Source organism: Cygnus olor, chromosome 5 (genome assembly GCF_009769625.2).
Source record: "Cygnus olor isolate bCygOlo1 chromosome 5, bCygOlo1.pri.v2, whole genome shotgun sequence".
NCBI lineage: Eukaryota > Metazoa > Chordata > Aves > Anseriformes > Anatidae > Cygnus > Cygnus olor.
Genome location: NC_049173.1, coordinates 4,610,112 through 4,631,148, shown reverse-complemented (window position 1 = coordinate 4,631,148; position 21,037 = coordinate 4,610,112). Strand labels below are relative to the sequence as shown.

The 21,037-nt window shown below is 46.1% G+C and overlaps 1 protein-coding gene across 1 annotated transcript in view; it reads right to left on the bottom strand.

Moving 5' to 3' along the window:
* Positions 1 to 201: 201 nt before the first annotated feature.
* TMEM260 (transmembrane protein 260) overlaps positions 202 to 21,037 on the bottom strand; it is a gene marked incomplete at its 5' end in the record, with an annotated part of 29,999 nt that continues 9,163 nt past the window's right edge. The window contains 13 exons of the mRNA XM_040558656.1: positions 202 to 760; positions 1,825 to 1,915; positions 2,322 to 2,375; positions 2,940 to 3,116; positions 4,082 to 4,230; positions 4,394 to 4,565; positions 5,553 to 5,725; positions 6,088 to 6,205; positions 6,592 to 6,675; positions 7,037 to 7,077; positions 9,153 to 9,332; positions 11,684 to 11,797; positions 13,703 to 13,880. Of these exons, the coding sequence (XP_040414590.1) occupies positions 488 to 760; positions 1,825 to 1,915; positions 2,322 to 2,375; positions 2,940 to 3,116; positions 4,082 to 4,230; positions 4,394 to 4,565; positions 5,553 to 5,725; positions 6,088 to 6,205; positions 6,592 to 6,675; positions 7,037 to 7,077; positions 9,153 to 9,332; positions 11,684 to 11,797; positions 13,703 to 13,880 (1,804 nt within the window). The remainder of the gene's footprint in view (positions 761 to 1,824; positions 1,916 to 2,321; positions 2,376 to 2,939; positions 3,117 to 4,081; positions 4,231 to 4,393; positions 4,566 to 5,552; positions 5,726 to 6,087; positions 6,206 to 6,591; positions 6,676 to 7,036; positions 7,078 to 9,152; positions 9,333 to 11,683; positions 11,798 to 13,702; positions 13,881 to 21,037) is intronic.

Genomic DNA, 21,037 nt, shown 5'->3' with positions numbered 1-21,037 from the left:
ACACTTGTCCTGATGGAAACCTACCTAACTGCACTGCCCCGTGACCATACAAATGCACAGACACAGCACAGCCTACAGAAAAATGTCTGTACAAGCCTCTTTGCTCAACGACTGAAGAAACATTTAAAACCTAAAAACACTTTCTGCATCTATAAAGGATGCCGTATTCATAAACAAAATTAAAAGCTCTCCAAAGTACTAGAGATTCACGGGTTTCCTTTAGAAGGAAACTCTCCTTTGAAAGCCAGCATTTTATTTAGTGATGAGCTTTCTTCCCCATAGAAAACAATACAAACTGCTCATTTGGCAACGGCCATCAAAGAACAAATAACAGTACGTTCCTGCAGTGGCAAGCCTGCTTGATGTCCTCTTTACTACTCTTTCTGCTGCCTTTTATAAACATTCACACGTTGTTGATGCCCAACTCAAATTTTAGCTCCTAACTTCAAAAATCTCAGCGCTTCAGAAGGCATGGGGGGGACAGGCGCTATCCAGCTCGCCGCTTCAGATTGGCTTTCATTTTCCTCAGCCCCTGCAGCTCCTTCTTCAGGTGTTTCACAGCCTGCAGGATATCCTCCCGCTGGGGATCGTCTTCTGCTTTCTCAGTGTACAGGAGGAAATGTTTAACAGTTTCAGAGAGCAGCGCCTCGGGATCCACATCCACCTGATGGAGACGCAACATCCTCTCGCAGGCTATCGCATAGTTTTTGTGCCAGTTCACCGGATGATTTGTATGAGAGTTGACAATTTCTTTGTATGACTGTTACAGGGAGAAAAAAAAAGACAAATTAATCAAACAAAAGGGACCAACAGCTTTTAACAGTGCTTCAAAACTGTCCATAAAGGAACAGATGCTATTTAGATGTCTACACCCAGAGTCAGAGGATTTCTGAAACCTCACTCTGTGTTTGCTGTGTGATGTGTGACAGAATGAATCCAAAATCCAACTGAGGGCTGAATCAGTTCCTTTTGTGGAGCAGCTGTATGTTTAGAAACATTACAGACGATCGAAAGAACCCCCGGGCACATCATGCCCTTCCCCAAGAGAAGGGTTACACTGGGCTGGGGAAAAAGATTTCACTGCTGCATCTGGAAAAACATTTACTCAATATTTCAAGAAATAAGGACAACTCCAACAGGACTTGAGCACTCTGTTGAGTGGGGATATTCATAAGCTCAACATCAGGCACACAGCTGACAACATTGCAGAACAGAACAGCAAAAATCACAACATAATAGGCAAATGTTTAAAGGAAACTATTTGTAGGCTGTTTGCTGGGGTATAAAACACTCCTCCTCTCTGCTGACACACACTGATCATTTTGTGCATCTGCTGGCATCTCTGGCAGTACAATATTTATAGAGATACCTCCACCGGCTTACGTAAGTCATTCTTTGCTGTGAAATGCAGCAGAATTAATTTGCAGTGAGAAGACCATCGGATTTTACACTTGCTGGCTCAGATGCATGACTGTGTAATGACGGAGAGGACAAGTGCAAAGAGGGGACTTCAGGACAGGCAATCTCTTGGCATGGGTTTGGAGCCCAGCACAGACAACATAATTATAGCAAAAGGAGGGTGTTGACTGGTTAGCTTTTGGCATCTTCCCTGACCGAGAGGGCAAGCAGGAACGGATAATATCCCTGAACAAATCTCTTTGAATCTGCTACGCTCCTGGTTTGGATGGATGAGAGAGAATGCAGATTACAAGACAACCCACCTATATAGATACACCGTGATATTTCAACGTAGTCAAGAAATTAAAAATAATAAAAAAAGGATGAAGACTGCAGGGAGCATTCGTAGTAAAATACAGGACTTACAGTGTATGCCAACGTGTAAAGCTGTGATTTCATTTCTGCAGTCACACTGGCAGTTTCTGCAAGGTCAAATATAAAGAAAGCTGTTTTCATCCTAGGAGAACAAGAAAAACATCCATTATACTAGCTGCTTAACATAACCAGCTCACATCTCATGATTACACACATCTTCAATGTGCCCATAAAGCTCTTTAATTGTATGGGACAGCACACAAGCTTTTTTCAAATCAGTGACACCAATACAATTTCTTTCCACGGCGTGTCCGAACTACCTCTGTTCCTTCAAGATACTTTGAGCAGAGCCTTCAGGTGAACAAAATCATTACTTGCCAGAGGCAATACACCCTTCATCTCATTTGGCCCATCTTTTCCTCCTGAAGCTTGGCTCGTTTAGATCCAATAAGGCCATGCATCATCAAGCTGCCCACTTTGGTGTGTGTTTCCACTCCAAGGAGCTGGCATTGCCCACTAGCTGTTGGAGGGGAGCAAAGGAGCATCACCTGGCTTGCCACATCTCCTCATTGGCGACAGCTTCCCAGGAAGAGGGCTTGAAACTAAATGGGAATTAAAATAAAATCCAGCCATCAGATCCATGTCACTGTGTTTTGCCCGTCACACAATCATCCCTTCTAATGCAAGCAGCTACGGACCTCCCAGGCAGAAGAAAACCTCTCATGAAGCCTATGGCTCTGTGACAGCAGGGAACAGAGCTGATCCTCAGTCATTCATAAAACTTTATTCCCCTTTCTGCACAGGGGGAGTCTCTGGTGCGTACATTGGTTGTTTCACAGCATCCCAGCTAGGCATAAAGCGAGAGATGGTTTCTACCATCCATCACAGCTCAGCCTGTGAAATTTAAAGCTTTAGGTGTCCCACATCCTCAATGTTTTTGGCTCCCAATTAAGTATTAAATAAGAACTGGATCTGAAAACTGTCTAGAAACGTCCTCTCTATTTTAACTCTAGCAAAAATACCACAAGCAGATTTATTTTATGTTTCAAAACTCAAAACATTACGATTATGCTTCATGTTTAGTTTCTCTAACACTGCAGTGGATGCGGTTACACTGCTGGCAGAAGAATAACGAGCAGGAAGGTACAGGGTCCTCTGCCTCTTACCTCCCATAGTCTTCAGTCCAGTTATAGAGATTCCTTGTGAGACGAATCCACTCTCCTGGGTCAAAGACAGCATCAGAAGGAACCAACTTTTCACAAGTACCCCACGGCCAAAGAGAGTAACTCCTTCTCCAGGTCGAGTCCCCTTCATGAAGACCTATGCACACAAACACCTCCTTACTGCCAAAAAAAACCACAAACAAACAAGAGAGGAATTGTGAAGCCATGCCACAGACCTTGGTCAACCCCGCATGCTCAAGCAAGCCACCCACCCCACATCGGTGCAACGGGCAGAACTTAAGCCACACATTTTCTGTGGCACAGACACCCACCCAAACCATCTCACGTCGGAAGGTGCACGTCTCCAGGGCAGGCTGCAAAACAGCTCCTGCGCTGCAAATGAGGACCCATCTGGTATTGGACATCTGTGCAGCCAGCACAGGAGATACCACAAGGGGAGATGTCCTCTCTCCTCTCTGCTGGACCTCACACACGTGCCAGAAGCAGGAGGAGAAGCCCATTTCTTCCTGATGGCACTTGCCCGTGCTCTTCTGCCTACCCACACTCGCAAGGCTCAACTCCCAGCTAGTCTAAATGCAGATGCTACTCTTATTCGTGTGAGTATCTAATCCTTTCTCCACTCTTACTAAGCTATTTTTATACGATGATTATTCGTGGAATACATTCATTTTATGCTAATCACTTGGCCACAATGCTCACCAAGGAGAAGCTGCAGTCATTTGCTCTCAAATTATCATTTTGCTCTCAAATTATCATTTTGAGTACACAGGAATGTTCCTTTTTTGCAATGAATTGTTAGTGAAATCAAAACAAAAATTGTAAATATTCTCTGCCAATCACCTTATTTTTCCTTCCTAAAATCCAAACCTACCTCAATAGAACAAGAATATTTTATCTTACTCAACAAGATATAATATTGTTCAACAATACTGAACGTTATATCTGGAAGGAGTTACTTCTGCAGAGATATTTGCTTTAATTGTAAAAATAATCTCACCACCAGGGAGGAAGTCAGCAGAGAAAATTGGTCTTTAGGATGCAGTACCAGGCTGTTCTATAAACAATTTCAAGAAAAAAAGGTTGAAGATTTTAGGAAAGCTGTTACATATGAAAGAAATGCTTACTGTTTATTTACTTTGAGGAAACGATGGAGATTAAAAGTTCTTGTCCCATCGGGTAACACTCCTTCCACAGGATTCCACCGGTTCCCAGGAAAAGAGACACCGGGTAAATGCTTTGCCAGCTTGGGTAAATACCATTCATAAGTCATCATCTATCACCAAAAACATTACCACAATTAGAACAAGAAGCAATTTTCATCCATTTTACACCCAGCAGCTGTAGAAATGGTTTCTGCATGAGCAATGACTCCATTTACACAGTAAGGGTCGCCTCCCATTTCAGCAATGGCTTTCAATATCTGTTTCTGAACGTACCTCCTGGTCCACTAAGGTGATATCTGGCCTCACTCCTTCGCAGTAATGAAGGTAACGAAGGGCGTTCCCGGGTAAATCTCCTCTGAGCAAGACCACTGCACCCATCGGCACAGAGAACAGCAGGTTTCTCGCAAACTTGTCAACAATAAAATTGGTGCTCTGATCACAGGTGCTTAAGAGAACAGATGAGAAAGAGCATCTTACAACTAGGCATCTGCATGGCTTTGCGCATCTTCGGAACAATTTTATGCAATAGGCATCCACAGGTGAAGCCCTTCATGTGGTCAGATCCTGCTGAAAATCATCATCTCCATTTACAGAAAAAAAAAAGGTATAAAAATGAAGCATTTAAGACTACAGTGCCTCAGACACCATCACCAGGGGCATGCCATGACATTTTTGACAAAATACACACTCACTGTATGCATTTACCTTCATTCTGACTTTTTCTTGGGCTAAACCTAAAGACTTATTAGTTAGAGCTGGAACTGCCACTACAAGAATGGCTCTCAGGATTTGAAATCCTTTTAATGCTTTTAATTAAGCACTAAGTAGCCATGTTTTTGTAGCATCAGGTAGAAGTAGATTTAAATTAGTTGAGATGAGATCCTTTTGGGTACCCGACCACGTGCATGCACACCAGCATGTACACTCAAGAGCAGGACGCTCTCCTGCCCATGTGTTGTACACTTCACCAGCTGGTCAGCCTCTACCTGAGCACCCCTACTACTGTTCTGGTTTGTACCCAGACCACTGTAGAGCCTTCAGCATGGTTATGGAATAAGGAAGCCCTAAAATACAGAAGAGAAAAAAAAAAAAAGTAAGAAAAAATCCTGGGCAGAAGGAAACCTGAAGCAAAGCAAGGGAAGGAGAAGGTGACTGCTCAGGACAAATCAATTCTGTAAGCATTAGGCAGTAAGGCACAGATTCATGGGTTTCTTCCATAACAAGCTTAGGTATCTACATCATTTTCTTCCTTCAGCCCTGACTTACAGCCTGAGGTTGGTGCTTGGTGGTTCTGAGAGTGGTCAGACAAGGGAGTGGGGCAGATTCCACACCTCCAGGCTGTGACCACGGCTGCTTCGATGGGCGCCTGGGCTTGTGCAGGTTCCAGCAGCACCCGACCGCAAAGCACCCTGCAGCCCTGGGGACTCCTTACCTGTAATTTGCCCAAATTTGAGCAGCAACGAGAGCCACAGCAGAAAGCCACTCCAGCCCCGGCAGCACCCAGCCGCCCTCCAGCACGGCACCAGTGAGGGACACGAGGATGGGCAGCCCCAGCCCCGCCAGCACAGCCACGACGGCATTGCTCTGCATCCAGAACCGCTCCACCTAGGGCACAAACGCAGCGCATGTACCATCTGCCACGGGATGCAGGTCCAGGTTTTCAGGGCAGGATGGTCTCTGGGCTGAGACGCTCATAGTTTAAGAGCAGACAGAGATACACAGAGTTTTTTTTTTTTTTTTTTTCCTTCCTTTTAAATACAAATAATCCCTCTAAATTCCCAGAGACCACATCTCTGTTTCCCCAGCTATAAGGAAACAGAAAATGTAGCTGCATGTTCGCACCCTGTGCAGCTCCAAGACAACCACCTGTTCCTGATTAGCAGGGGATGCAACAGCAGCCGACAAAGCATGAAGGAGACTTCTTCCAAAATTTAACACCCCAGAGCAATTTTTGGAGTGAAACTTACCACGCCCAGAAACAAAGGCTTTGTAACATCCAAATTTGCTCTCCAGGCAAAGAAGAGAGAATAAACACAGAGCATTCCAGCGAAGAGCCAAATCACGGATGACTTCTGTTGCCTTCTCCTATAAAAAATAATACAGCGCTCTAGTGGCGTGATCAAAAAGTAGGAAAAAAGTTGTATGCACTTGAAGGTAACCATCTCTCTGCATACCTACATGAATTTAATTCAAGGAGCTGCTGGGTCTTTACCTTTGCAATTTATGAAACCTTTCCAAAGCACACAACCATCAGGATTGCAAGCTTTTTAAGCCTGTGGTCTACAAGTCTCAGAGTAACCAGGTGCAGGGCTATTTTGCTCTTCATCAATAATTAGAACAGGACAACTGCTGAAATTTCTGCACAGGGAAGCAGAACAGCTCCACACGGCACAAGGCAGAGGAAGCAGCCATAGCTCACACCCAGCCCACAAGGCAAAGTGGCTCAGAGCTGAGAGTCCCCTCCAACTTACGGCAGTGCTGTGCTGAAACAGGCCACGAGCGCCAGGGCGAGGACAGGGAGGGAGAGCTCCGACCTCATCTGCGCCAGCTGGGAGCTGTGGAGAAATCAAGTGCACGTCTGCATCACCCTGAAATCGCTGCCAGCACTCAGAGCCTAGCAAGGAGGAGGGCAGAAGGACAGCATAATGCATCCCTGTCCTGCTGGGGTCAAGTCTACCAGGAATGGGAACAAGCTGGGTTTATACGCCAGGATTTTGGATGAAAAAATTGCTGGGGAGGGGATCGAGCATTGTTCCCTCGATAGGAAGACAGACGGACGTGCACCATCCTGGCGCTCAACATGCACAGCCCCAGCTTTAGAAGGAGAGGAGGACAGGCAGGAGAGGAGCCACCTGGGCTGAGAGCACAGGTAACAGGTTTGTCCCCACTGCAAGGTGCACTTGGGATTTTACTCACACCAGCATCTCTCTCATACTGGATCCAGTCTCCGACTTGGCCTGGATTAAAAAGAAAGAAAACCCATGAGAAGCCCACACCCTGACTAATGTGTCACTGGGGCAAGGAAAAGTCTTTTTGTTTTCATTTTGCAGAGCCCCCAGCATACAGGGCTCCTCCAAAACCCCTTCAGGTGGTGCCCCAGAGTGGGCACAGGGAACAGGAATTGCTTAAACAAAAGAGAAAAGCACATGGGCCTCAATTCCTGCTTGCTTACCAGCCTTGCTCATGGCCCCTCTGCATTCACAGAAGATCTGTAGAGATATATGAGATTTTTTTTTTATTGCAGACTTGCACTCCATGGCACAAGCCTGGGAAACAAGCAATGCTTGGTGGAGACGAGGAGCTCCCTTCCTAGGTGCTTGTTGGAAAAGTGGTGTCTACCAGATACCAGGTAAAGTGACCCAGGAGGTCTGGAAGGAATATTTAATCTCAATAAAAACAGAATAGTTAATTGATTTTTTTTTAATTGAAGTGTCAGAAGATGGAGAGCCAGCCCCCAGGCCGTGGTACACCACCAACCACCTCCTGGTTCCCATGTCCTGGCTTTCTGTCTCCTCCAAAGCCCCACCTTGCTGGATGCTGATGGCAGCCACGAAGGTTTCCTTGCAAGAGATGACATTTCTGATCCTCAGCTTAGAGGGGGAGGTTTCTGTGGTTTGGCCCCAAAAGCCCCAGCAGGGTGCAAGCCCACTACCCCGAGCAATCACATCTGCTACCGTGATCTCTGCAGGGAAATGCTTTCTCCCCAGCACAGCCACCCTGGTTTTTTGACCCTGCTTGCCCCTAAAACAAAGCAAAGCCCCTCCCTAGGACGCAAGGGCTGTCTGTCCATCCAGGCAGGGCTCTGGCATTAGCCCAGCTGGCATCAGGACCAAACGCTTGGATTTTGCTGCATTTACTGCTCCAGCTTCAGACCAGTTCATCGTAAATGTGATTTACGGTGCAGGATTACACATGGTCCAGCCCTAAGCCGCCTGAACATCAACTTGAATTCATCACATCTGATGGAGACAGGAGTTAAGGGATTTGCATGCCTTGGTATTGCTCTGCCCAGCAGAACCTAATTCTCGGGAGACAGCTGGGAACAGGACAACAGTGGAAGTCTCCGAAGCCCTTCACAGGGTGGATGTTACCTCTGGACGAGTTTTGGAAAGATTTAAGTGCCAGCAGCAGGAATAATCAAATCTTTTGCCTCACATGCTACAGCCACACCGTAGGTCTCAGGGATGGCTGTAGGAGCGTTCCCTGGAATGGCAATGGGGTGCTCATGGCGTGTCACCAGCTGGATGCAGCTGCTGCAGGCACAGGACATCATTTCTGAGGATGCTGAGGACCCCAGGGAGTGACATGATATGTAAACCATACCTCTTTCTCTTCTCCCAGCCCTCTGCACTGAAATCTCTGAAGCAGGATGGAAAGAAGGGGTGCTGGGCATTGCTTTCCTTGGGTGGCCGGAGCCAAACACCTAAGTTAGGGCTGGAGGAGACAGATGCAAACCCTACACCCTGCAGAATCACATCACACCTCCCTCCCTCTGCAAAAGCACAAAGCAGGCAGAATAATCCAGAGCAGAGGATTCTGAGATCCCCCAAACCTACCATTCATTTCGATGAAATATTCATTCAATTTCAATACAATATTTCAATAAAATATTACTAGGAAGTAAGTTAGAGGAATCTGTTTTAAAGATAAAGCAATGAAAAATGCTTGCAACCTCTTTAAATAGCTATTTAAAGTAAAATAAATAATAAAAAAGACAATTATTTGCCTTAAAACAAGAAAAACACAAAACTGATGTCACCATTTCCCTCTAGCAAGGCTTACTCTTTGGGCTTTTTAAAATATGAGACATACGTACAGCATCCAGTAAATAATACAGCTCACACCACTAAGACATCAGCCATCTGACCCATACCCAGAAACTCTGACAGATCAAAAGGTCAAAATCAGAAATAAACATTTAAAAAATAAATCATTTTCCATTTCTTAGCCGAGCTATTTAACGTCATGAACAGAAAGCTCCTGCTACCGCGTATCTCAAAAGAAAGCCATTTAGAAAATGACCCTTATTTACCAGATTGAATGTCCCATATTCCTCCCTGAGAAAGTGGGTCAAAAATCCTTGAAAAGTTGTCTGGTCTCCCCATGTCCAGCGGGCTCGATTGAGGTAGGACGAAGCCGGCAGATAGAGATAAGGCAGCAAACCAGCCAAGAAGCATAAACCCAACTTCAGCAAATGGCCTAGGGACAATTCCTGCACCAAAATATGTCATATTGCATAACAATGTTTATTTTAGTTTAATCGTGCTGGAACTTCAAGAACAGATAAAGAAAAAACATCAAATATATTTACACAGAGCTGATCTCTCAATTTATAGTAAGTCCCTACAAAATGCTATGTTAAACCTTACGATTTTGTGGATTACTAGGAAACTGCATCAAACTGATCTCCTTTGCATGGCAGGGTGAAATTTAAGTGAAGCAAATAATATTAGCTAGGACTCATGAGTATCATACTCATTGCATCTTTCACATTTAAATCATGGCATGACATGCATAGATGGCTGAAGCACTGCAAGGCTGAGATAACCCACTTTGCAGCGATTAAGAGTTGGCTGGTATTCCATCTGGCAAAAAAAAAAAATGCTGCTCTAGTACAACTACACGCATCACCACCATCATCAGGAGTCGGTTTTGCCATTTACTTTATCATGATTACGCTGGCTAAATTGGATAGGCCAACTTTTGGGGTGGGATTTTCAAGACTGCCTAAGGGGTCAGGAAGACAAGACTTTCAAAGGGACTTCTGTGCCTAACTCCTTTAAGTGCTTTGGAAAATCCCACCCCGGAATATTGCATGCTTGCTTTCTCATCAGGCACCGTCCTGCCAATCAAAGCACTTCCTTCAGAATTTGGGGTGATGTGGAAGAGAGACCATTCAGAGCGACGACCTACAGAACAGAGAAAGTAGCTCGGTAACGTTGCCAGTCAAAATTCCTTCAGAAGCCTGGCTCTTTTTTGTTGGTTTCACTGAAAGCCACCGGTTTTGATCAATTAACTTCTTATTAGGTGGTGTTCTGCAGCAGGGTCTACTGGACTGGTGTCTAAGTAGGGTGTTTCCCAGTGATGCCGTATTGGCACAGCATTCCCTGCTGGAAATCACAGATGTCTCTCCAGGCCTCCCTGGTTGTGAAAATAGCTCTGTTTAAAGAACACAAATACACTTCACGAGCCATCATTTTGTTAAAGGAAATATGAGGTCGGTAAGGCTTTTTCTGGAGATGCTGACCTCTTGGATCAAGCTTGTCTGAGCTGCCCCTATCTCTTGCAGCTGATGCGTTTCACTCTGGGCTCAGCTCTGAGCTGTGCCGCTGCGCAGAATCACACCTGATTTACCAGGTTGGGGGTGGAGAAATTCAGATGGGATTGTCCCAGTAGAAACCTTCCCGATTGTCATCTTCAGGGGGCGAAAGAGAGAGGGTACAGATGGAGGTTCCTCTGGGCCACCTGCAATGTGATCTACGTCTCTGAGATCTGCATCCCTTTTCAGAGCAAAGCAGAGCTTCTGCAATACATCTGCATCCAGCCCGACACAGCCACTGGCAGAAGACCACCTACAGGTGACAAAAGCATTGCAGGGCACCTGGACATCACTGGGGGCCTCATCCAGATGGATGCACATCGCCTTCCTGAGCCAGACGTGCCAAGACGTCTTCTCACCTTTTTATACAATTAACAAGCTTAATACGGAGGTGTAAAATGAGGAACATCCTGAGAAGGGATCTCTGCTAGACGAAAGGGATGTATTTCTAGGTGGGGTGTTGGACCAGATGACCTCCAGCGCTCCCTTCCAACCTCAACCATTCTGTGATTCTGTGATAATCAACCAGCTCCGGGGCTTGTTGTCGCACTGAAGGACAGCCTTGCTTTGGTCTTTGTTCCAGCTGGCAGAAGCTAGGTGCTCTCCCCAACAGATGACCTCTTGTAGGACTCACAAGTCCTGGCAGTGTCAAAGCTGGAGGCCACCGAGCCTGGCAAGTCCCACGGAGGTGCTGAAGGGGGCTCCTCCTAGAGATCAGCACCTGCAGCACCCTTCCTGCCCTGCTACCTACTCTGGCTACGTCTTTGTTGACAGCAGTCGCGAGATGATGTGCAACAAGCAGATGTGGGTTTTGTGCTGCCACCGAGGAATCAACACACAAACATCTCCAGCCACGAGAAAGGCACTGCCATCAGCCAGGAGAGGCTGCTCACGCCCATGGCTTCCCACCAACAGGTACGTACCTGCACTGAACACACTTATCTCCTGCACGTTGAGGAGATTTTAGCTCAGAGTATTGGTCTTGTGGCTGTGTGCCAAGCACTTACAAGCAGCTGGGACACAGGGCTCCTGTGCCAGGAGCCACGGGTAGGTCACAGATCGCTGGTGTGAGCAAAGCCCCTGCACCGTGATGGGCTGTAATTCAGGTGGTTGACTGATGAGTTTGGACAGAATTCCTACTAACACTGTTAGTACATCAACATATAAACAAATGGTTGGAAAGAAGAATTATTAATGACCTTAAAACAAGCTAAAATAGAGGCATGGGTCAGCAAAATACATACCGTCTTTCTGACCAGCCGGGAGAGAACCCAGGGCACGATACAAGCAACATAAAGCACTATCGTGTGCTGGTTGCACAGGCTGAGCCCGCAGCAAAAGGCACCGAGTCTAGAGATCTGAAAGGGAGAAAACCAACACCTCACAGTTACTCTTCATCACCTGCAAAAGCATCCAGATGCCAAAGCAGCTTCAGCGCAGCCCACAGCACACTTAGAGAAGGCAAAGCACATCAGTGAGCACCGGTCAATTGTAACACAGACAACACAGGTTACTTCAGATTATTTTTATGCTGTAAAAATAATAATGCCACTTTTATGTACAGAGACATCATTTTACATAACCGGAATGATTTTTTCCCCTTCTGCAGGCACGGAGGGCTAAAGTGAGGGCTACACAAACTTGCTAAGCAAAGGGAATTAAATGCAGCATCACTCAGTGGTCTGAGATCCCTTCTGAGCATCTCTGAAAGTTTTCTGATAAAAGAGGTAACATATCCAGGCTCTGCAGCATAGTGAAGGGCATTTCTCATGCTCAGTCTTTCTCCTCCTTCTCCATCCCTGGCCACTTGGTACGTGTCACACCCTGCAGCCACGCTCTGCCCATGCTCCTCAATGGGCAAAAAGCCACCAGTGTACCACAAACATCGTTGGATAGGAGCTGACAGCCCATCGGTCATCAGAGCATTGCCCCTGCTAATTTCAGTCACTGGTGACAATGATGCGTGTGAGGTGCAAACACTTGCCTTGTCATGGCGATGGGACCACAGGCAGTTTTTAATCAGTGTTCAACACTGGATGGCGCTTTGTCCCAGGAACACCTACCAGAACTTCAGAAAAACTCTGTGGGCTTCAGAGCTGCCCCACAGGACTCATGACCACCTGAATAATTTTTCAAGTATATTGGGGAACCAAGCACGCTCCTGAAAATGTCTACAAGAAAGTCAGATTTGCAAAAAGTGTCACCAACTCACTGTTTGTAGTCTGGCCTCTTTGAGGCGTGGGATGCTGACCACCCAGAGCATGGAAACAAGCTCACTGCTTCTGAAAACCTCACCTGAAAATCCAAATGGAAATTGGGCACAGCAACCACGAGAGCAGGTCGGAAAATGCCCAACTCCATCTTTGTGGAGCCCAGTGTCTTGGGGCAGAAGTGACCAGAAAACACAAAAGCCCAATGATGAAACAAGGCCTCTATAAGCCAGTGATAAAACATGTTATTTGAGAATTTGCCAAGCTGAGTAAACTACCACTGTGTGTTCCTGAAATTCCAGGCTAGCCTGACAAAAATCCTTTTATTCACACAACTTAGAGGAGTCACAGCAGGCAAGTCTGTAAGAAGAGAGGAGATCAGATGTTCAGGCAAATAAAAGTAGAAAGAACAAGGCCGGTGAGCAAGAACACCTTTTGACTGCCGAGTCTGTTTACAAAGCAGAGAACACGGCATGAAATTCAATGTCTCTGTATTTAATAGTGGCATTATTTTAGGGGCACATTTAATTTCAACAGAATATACATTGAACTGCACAGAACTGATTGAAAATTTGGTCGTTTCTGTGTTTCATTAGAAACCTGGGTTTCTGAGTTGATGAATTTTCCTGTAAGATGCCTCTATTTACCCCCAGGAACATCACAGTTCTGACAACAAAACCTTGAACACCCACAGCCTAGTTTGAGTCTTTGATGCAGAAAATTAAACTTTGCACCGAAACGTTTAGATGAGAATGATTTTGCTTTTTCCTCTTCTATCCCGTGTGTGTACAACAACAAAAAGCCAAAGCAGATCCAGCACATCCCACCTCAACCCTTAAGCAATGTGCACGGATCCTTAGATGTTTGGTACTCCTGAGTCCAGGCAGGTCAGGGATCAACACCATCAAGCACAGGTGCTGAACCCAGTCCCCAAATCTGGCCTTTCCTACGTAAAGGAAACTAAATCAAAACCAAATGAACAGGAAATTAAACAGACACGTGATGACTAATTGAAAAAAAAAAGAACTATTCACTTTGCTTGAGATGTTTTACCTTTGATCTCTCTTTTGCAGTGGATGCCTCCTCAAAATGCACGGTAAGAGCCATAAGCAGCCCCACAAACAGATTGTTTAAGCTAAAAACCTCCGCCGTGATGGACCACTGCCATGTTAGACGAGAAAATGAAAACACCCCCGCAGCAAGGATTCCTCCAGCATATGAGCCAGAAAGCCTGCAAACACAGATAACATGAAATCTTCTTTTCCAACAAAAAAGCCTACTTTATTGTCCTTTTTTTTTAAAAAAAACATACTGTAGCAGCAGAAATTTTGACTGCTACCCAGCATCCTCCCAAAACATTATATGGTTAATATCTTCCTAATAATTTCTTTGCAGAGAATTGCAATTAGGAAGAGCGCACCTCAAGCCGTCCCGTGTATTCGCAAGGCACTGAATACCAACCGGCTGGCGAGCCAGGCTGCCTTTTTCTCCTGAAACACCACAAAAAAACTTAAAGAGTATTCAATTCGGTTCAGAAACCTTGATGAGCAATGACACAGCGGGTCACGGTATGCCGAGCCAGAGAGTCATGCCTCTAACGGGATGCTCTCCGCTGGAGGACACGCGAGCAGCGGTGCAGCCTTAAATTCATCGAGCCCCTGCATAAAGAGTGGATTAGAGCTATTCACGATGGGCAGCATTAGCAGAGCTTTCCCAGGGGGAACGTTTGAGTGTCTCAGGGGTGGGTGAGGATTGCAGCGCCCCTGGCCCCAGGATGGAGAGATGCCCACCAGAGCCAGGGAGAGGGGAAAACGGGGGCTGTCCCCAGAAGGATGGACTACGGCACCCAACGCAGCCACCTTCCCAAATGGGCAGGGAGCCCAAGAGGTGGGATTTAGCCCAGGAAACCTATTGCACCTGCTCTGCCATAGTGGCTCTGCCCTCCTGGATGTGTTAAGGGCAGCTCCCGCTCTGCTTTTTGGGCTCTTCCGAAGCGTGGCTGTTTGAGAGGTCTCCCCCGTGGCATGTCGCCCTGAAAAACACCACGCCAGGCACCACAACCGGCTCAGTCGGAGACTTGAGGGCCCACATAGGACTTGCTTACGGGTTCCTCACAGCATATAACTGAGATAAACGGAGACCAAGTAAACAACACCTACAGCCCCTGCAAACGGACAAGGGAGATGCTGGCATGGCACTCTTTAGCAAGGGCTCCTCTCCTTGGTTATACATTTCTTCCCGCTTTTCTGAAACAACCTAAGCTCTCTCGGTACACTGAAAAGCCAGCACGTTTCTGTAGATGTCAGAGGAGGACCCGTCCAAATAGAACTGGAAGTTTTAATCCACTACAAATGGGAGGCAGAGTTCATGGGAAGGACAGGACGGAAATAATTGTGTGGGGTGACCAGATCTCCATTCCTCCTCCTGACATGGGACACCCTGGGTGGCCTGGGGCAAGCCACCCTGCTGCTCCATTAACTGCAGAATTAATTGCAAATTAAAGTGACTATTGATAAACCCCATGCCCTGCCACCTCTCCCGGGTGCTCCTTAATGCCTCACCACTGTGGTGGACTCTTCCAGTGCTTGAGCTTCGTCAACACAGGTCTAGGCATTGAGCACGAAAACCTCCAAGAGAAGACCTGTCGCTCACTACACGAGGCACTCAGCAAAATAAAACCACGTCACAGCAGTACTGTGATACAGAAATCCCTATATAAGTGTTTTTGGCATTGCTTAAAATTGTCAGCAAACTGAATGCAAACTCGCAAGTAACTAAAGGTGTTAATTATTACAGGTTTTCTACCAGCAATATCTCAAAGTCACACAACCTCATAGAGAAGGTGATCACGAGCACCGATGCTGCTCCGTTGGCTTTGTTACCGAGCCAGCCCAGCATCCCCGTCACCTCCAGGAGAGGTGGGAAATACAACACGTTTTCTTTCCCTTTAAACAGCACCGAGTTTTAGTCTAAAAGAAACAAGTTTGTAAATCCCTTTGAAATTCTTGCAGTGAAATAAAGCAGAAAAGGTAAAACAACTTCCCCAAACTCCTTGGGATGAAAAGCAGCTTACTAGGCAAAACTCCTGATCGTTTACCAAGTCTTCTTGTCTTTCCCAGAAAAGACTCGAGTGCCTTACCAGAGTTCAAATGAGATTAAGGAGCGCCTGCCCTCTCGATAAAAAGTCTCAAACCTGCACTTCAAGTTTTATGAAATAAGGATTAAGCAAAAGCTACTCAACCCCAAACTTAAAGACTTATCCTGGCTGTGTGGGCAGGGGGCAGCTCTGCTCCCCATCCGGCCTCCAAGCAGCACCGGGTTGGGATCCAGCACTGGGCACATCCACAGGTCTTTTCTTAATAAGAGCTGGTATTGCCTGGGAAACTCTCGGGAAAACCAGCCTGATAAGCCTCCCGTGTGAAAGCATGTTGTGTGCATGGTGCACTGAGCTCCTACAAGCACAGCAGGTGCTTTAAAGAAAAAAAATAAATAGGAATATGCTGAATTCTTTGAGATCATCACAACAGCAGCTGCGAAATGCAGTTTGGGAAACAGGCTGGAGACCAAAAGCTTTTTCCAGATTCTGCTACCAGCAATGGCAACGATGCACTTACAACTCTGCTGATTCAGAGAAATGGAATTGATAAGACCAGGTAACCCCAGACAAGGACGAAGACCCAATCAGCAGAAAATAACACCTCACACAGGTCTACTCAAAGCAGCAGCTCACGGTACGAAGCAGCACCAGCAGAAATGAATCCCACACAACTCTGACACATGATGCTGGGCCCGAATTAAGTCAGGTCTGCCTTGAGGCTGGGCTAACGTGACCAAAATTGGACCTCCCCACACCATTACAACCACCTTCTGGTAGCCCCTTGGGCTCCTCCAGCACGGCGTGGCACTGTTCTGTCCCTTTCTCGTTGTAGAGCCAAGAGGGCCCTCAAAAAGTTGTCCAAGGAGGTGACAATCAGCTCAGGCAGAAACATCACAGGCCCAGCACATGCAACACTGCAGAGCAAAGAACATTTCCAGGGTAGAGGAGACACTGGTGGGTGCTTAGTCATGTAAGGCAGAAAGACATGAAATGGAATGGAAGAGGTCCAAAGATGGGAATAAAATAACGGGAAGAACTGAAAGAAAAGGGACAGGGACTGGACTGTAAGTCAAGAAGCATGGAACTGAGAGGATGAAAGCATTTACAAAGCAGGAGACTTCCCTGCAATCTGCCGTGGAAGAAGCTGTTGGTGACGTGTTGTGTAAGAATGGATGGACCAAGGAGGACATCAGGGAGCCAGCGAGCAATGACTTCTTTGGAGACAAGCACATTTTAGTGGTTAAGAGAGTAGGTTGTGGAACAAGGTGAACACAAGATAAGGAGATATCCGGTAACTACAGCTCAGCAATAACTCGATTACCAGAGTCAAGGCAGGGAGAGGGAGCAAGGCCCAAAAGCCATTTATGTGGAAGAATCACAGACTGGTTCAGCTTGGAAGGGACCTCTGGAGGTCATGTTGTCCAACCCCACTGCTCCAGTAGGGCCACCCAGAGCCAGCTGCCCAGAACCATGTCCAGAAGGTAAGAAGGCATTCGTCTCTTGGTGCACAGACACATCATCCAAATCTCCAACACCAGGTCTAACAGAGACGTTGCACATGACCCCTGCAATGGAGCATTGCCGGACAAGAAAGAAGACCACAGCCCCTGGTCTCTGCCACCCAGCCTGGAGACCCACGCTGCATCCACAATGCCTGGGCCTTCCAGGTGCACTGTGGTCAGGGAGAGGAAATGCTTGGTTTTTGGTTTTCTCTGAAAAAAACCTTATAGTTGCACAGCTCTGTCTCTCCTTTTGACAGCATGTCAGGGCTCCGAAGCAGCGAGCAGCAGAGACTTAGCCTCGCTTGACTTCTACTCACGTTCCTGCCTTCAAACACATTTTTCAAACAGAGATGTGAGGCTACAAAACGAAACAAGAAGGACCATGGGTTTGCTGGTAGTTAGCGACATGGTTTAGTGGGTGATGGTGGTGGTTGGGGGATGGTTGGACCAGATGATCTTGGAGGTCTTTTCCAACTTTAGTGATTCTAGGATTATGTCAAGGCAATCATCCAGCATTCATCTGCCAACACAACAAGTGCAACCTCACAGCAACTGCCCCAAGAACAGAGGTTTACCAAGAGAAAAATGTGGGCAAAACCCCCATCATAAGGCTCCATCCAGCTAGAGGGAGGCTGCACTTGGAGCTAGCTGGGGAAGGCTGGGTCCCCTAGAGGAAAGCACTGAGGCAGTACCACCCTGCCTTCGCAACAGCCTCAGCACACGGAAACTGGCTCACGAAAGAAAAGGTGTGCAGCCAACGCAGCAGGGGGAAAGCCTCCATCATTTCTCCTAAGGATGTTACAGCTAACATTGTCAGGCCCGCTTTGATAAGAACTGAAGCACAGAGTTTGAATACAAACTGACTTCTAGCCCTGTTTATCTTTCTTGGAGGAGAAGCCAAGGGACCAGCTTGCATTTCTGGTCTTGCAAAGTAACCAGATTGGAGCAAGGCCTGCACGAAGCACGTGGAGCACTTCAAAAAAACAAACCAGAACAAAAAAACAAGCGGGAAGAAGGTCCCTTCCTATCAGTTGACTAACTATAATCCTGTAAACATGAGCAGAAACTCCCATCATCTTATAGCGCGCTCACAAGAGACAAGAACAGTCAGCCAAGAAGTCACACAGTACTTTGTGGGAAGTATTTCCCCATGGCATCCCTAAACATAAAATGAGAAGACTAGAAAAATTATTTTGTTTTGCTTTTCAGGCACCAGAGTGAAAGAACGTGTGCCCAGGCCTCAACTCCAAGGGCATGGGCAGCACAAATTTGCTTTAGTTGGCAGTATTTAGGCTGCAGCTTGTTAAATCAACAAGGAAAAATCAAATAAGGTATTTAAATCTTTTTTTTTTTTTTGCATTTTATAGGTTTTAGCTTCTGATTTGTGGCTAATCACTAAAACGTGTCAATATGCAATTCAAAATTTAGCCTCTGTACTAATTTTGGTAAAACTTCCTTTTAGCCAAGAGCATAGGTTACATCCATATGCATTTAACCAACCTGATCAACTTGATCAGCATTTTTATTTTTTAATTTAGAAAATAAAGGTGGACATTTTGTATTTCATAATTTGCAAGAAGTTATTAAATGATTTGGATAAAGCTATAGAGGGATGAGAACTGAAACCTAACTGAAATGTTTTAGTGAAATGCAATCTTCAGTGTACTGGGTTCATACAGAAGAAAAGCCAGCTAACCAAAGCTTGTTGTATCTTTGAAGCTAATGCATTAAACACTGGAAACACCTACCTGTACCTAATAAAATAAGCTGATTATTTCTTCCTTCTTTTTCCTCCAAAACTTTAGAGGTAGCAAAATCTTTTTTTTTTTTTTTTTTTTAACATTCTCAGTGATATAAAAACAACTCTCCTGCTTTTAAACACCTGCTCCATTTCCTTTCCCCCTGTACATGCAGTGGATGACCCTGACTGTTGGTGCTTCCATGGCACTTGCACAGGCTGCAGGTACATCACCAGCACCTTCTGCCTTTGCACTCCTGTAGCAAAGGTATATCACTTTAATATGCTTATTTCGTGGTATAATAGACCAGAGCATTAAAGGTTTAACTTTTCAAATTTAAACTAAGAGGTTTCACTTGTTTACTAAAAAAATAAAATAAAATACTTTTTTGATGTAGGCTAAAGAAGGACAGGACTTAGAAGACTCAAAAAACAAGCTTTCACCTGACTTATCCTGAGTGCGTCTGTGCGTTGGTGCTGAAATAGAATGACTTCCTAAAAAGAAAACCAAAACCAAACACAAGTTGAGAACCACAGAGATAATAATTACCCCCCAAACCCCATTCCCTGTGGGTTCACCACCTCTTAGCCACAAGCACCCATTGGCCAAAGCCGGTTCCTTCTGCTCCCAGCACCGAAGAGCCAGTGGGGGACCGCAGGGAGCAGCGTCCAAGCTTTCCTCCTGCCTCGGGCACCTCGGGGTGCTCCACTTAAGCCATGCCCGCAGCCTTCGTCCCCAGCACCGGAGGAGGAGGAGGCTGTGAGGAGCTCGGCATGGCTTGTCCATCCCACTCAAGTCTTTGTGGCTGTCAGAAGATATTAACACCCACACAAACTGGTAAGAAAGCCATGAATTAAAAAGAGGGGATGGTCGGGACTGGCTTACGAGCATTGATCCAGCAGGGATTTTGGCTATGGGGAGCCAGTCCCTACCAGCACCCCATTGCATACGGCCTCCTGGAGTGGGGGCTTGTGGCAAGGACACCAGCACCGGGGCTCTGTAGGGTAACGCCGAGATAAATGCATTTAGGAAATGCCCCGCCGAGTGCTCACCACTTCCTAGCAAGCCGAGGTGCAAACAACCATGCTTCCAGCCACCAAATCCAGGAGGAAACTTCTCTCCCCGTGTCTTTTTTACCAGAAAGGGTACTTGAGTTAGGCTCGATTCACAAACTCAAAAATCCTTAGAAAATAGGTAGGCTTGATCCCAGGCGCTCATAATAAACGGTGTCTGCTTCCAGCAGCCAAAAAGAATAAAAAAAAGAAAAAAAAAAACCCTCTCAGTAGGAACCGGCTTCAGCAATTTAAATGTTTTATAAGTTTTTTTTGTAATTGCAGAAACTTTTCCTAATCTGACATTTGTTAAAACCCCTTATTAGAAATTATGCAGCCGCGGTAGCTGCGGCAAAAAAAAAAAAAAATTACAAAAAAAAAAAAAAAGAAAAAAAAAAAAAGAAAAAACTGGAGCTGGCTTCACAATTACCAAGTCAGCCCATGCAGCCCTCTGCTATTGTGCGGGGTGGCATAAACCCCCCGGCGGGCTATCAGCTCCCTGGCAGGCAGGGGGCTGCGCTATTCAAAGCGCGAGATACAAGCTGCGGGGCACAAACCTGGCAGCTCCCATCTGACCCCGCAATCCCCGGCTGGTGACAGCTCCAAGCTCCATGGCAAATTAGGCCTTCTCACATTACAATTGCAGGAGACAGATTCCATTAGCGGTATCTGAAATTGAGTGGAGAGCTGCTCTGTTATCAGACTTGACTCATAAGCGCCGCTATTAATCAGAGCTATGATAGCATTTATATATTTCAAGCTATCTGCTGCCGCTGTGATATTCTGCTACAAAGGGTTGATGGGACTTAGGGAAGTGAACAATAGAGCTTTCTGGGAAAAGCAGAGTAAATCAAGAAAGTCTGTGACTTCCGCACATTCTGAAGGGATTGCGGTTTACATAAATTTTCTCCCAATTGGAGATTGAGCTCTTCCTCATCTTACACATGGGATTTAGTTGTCACTCAATGGTAACAGCTGTGAAAAGGTGAAGCGGCCCA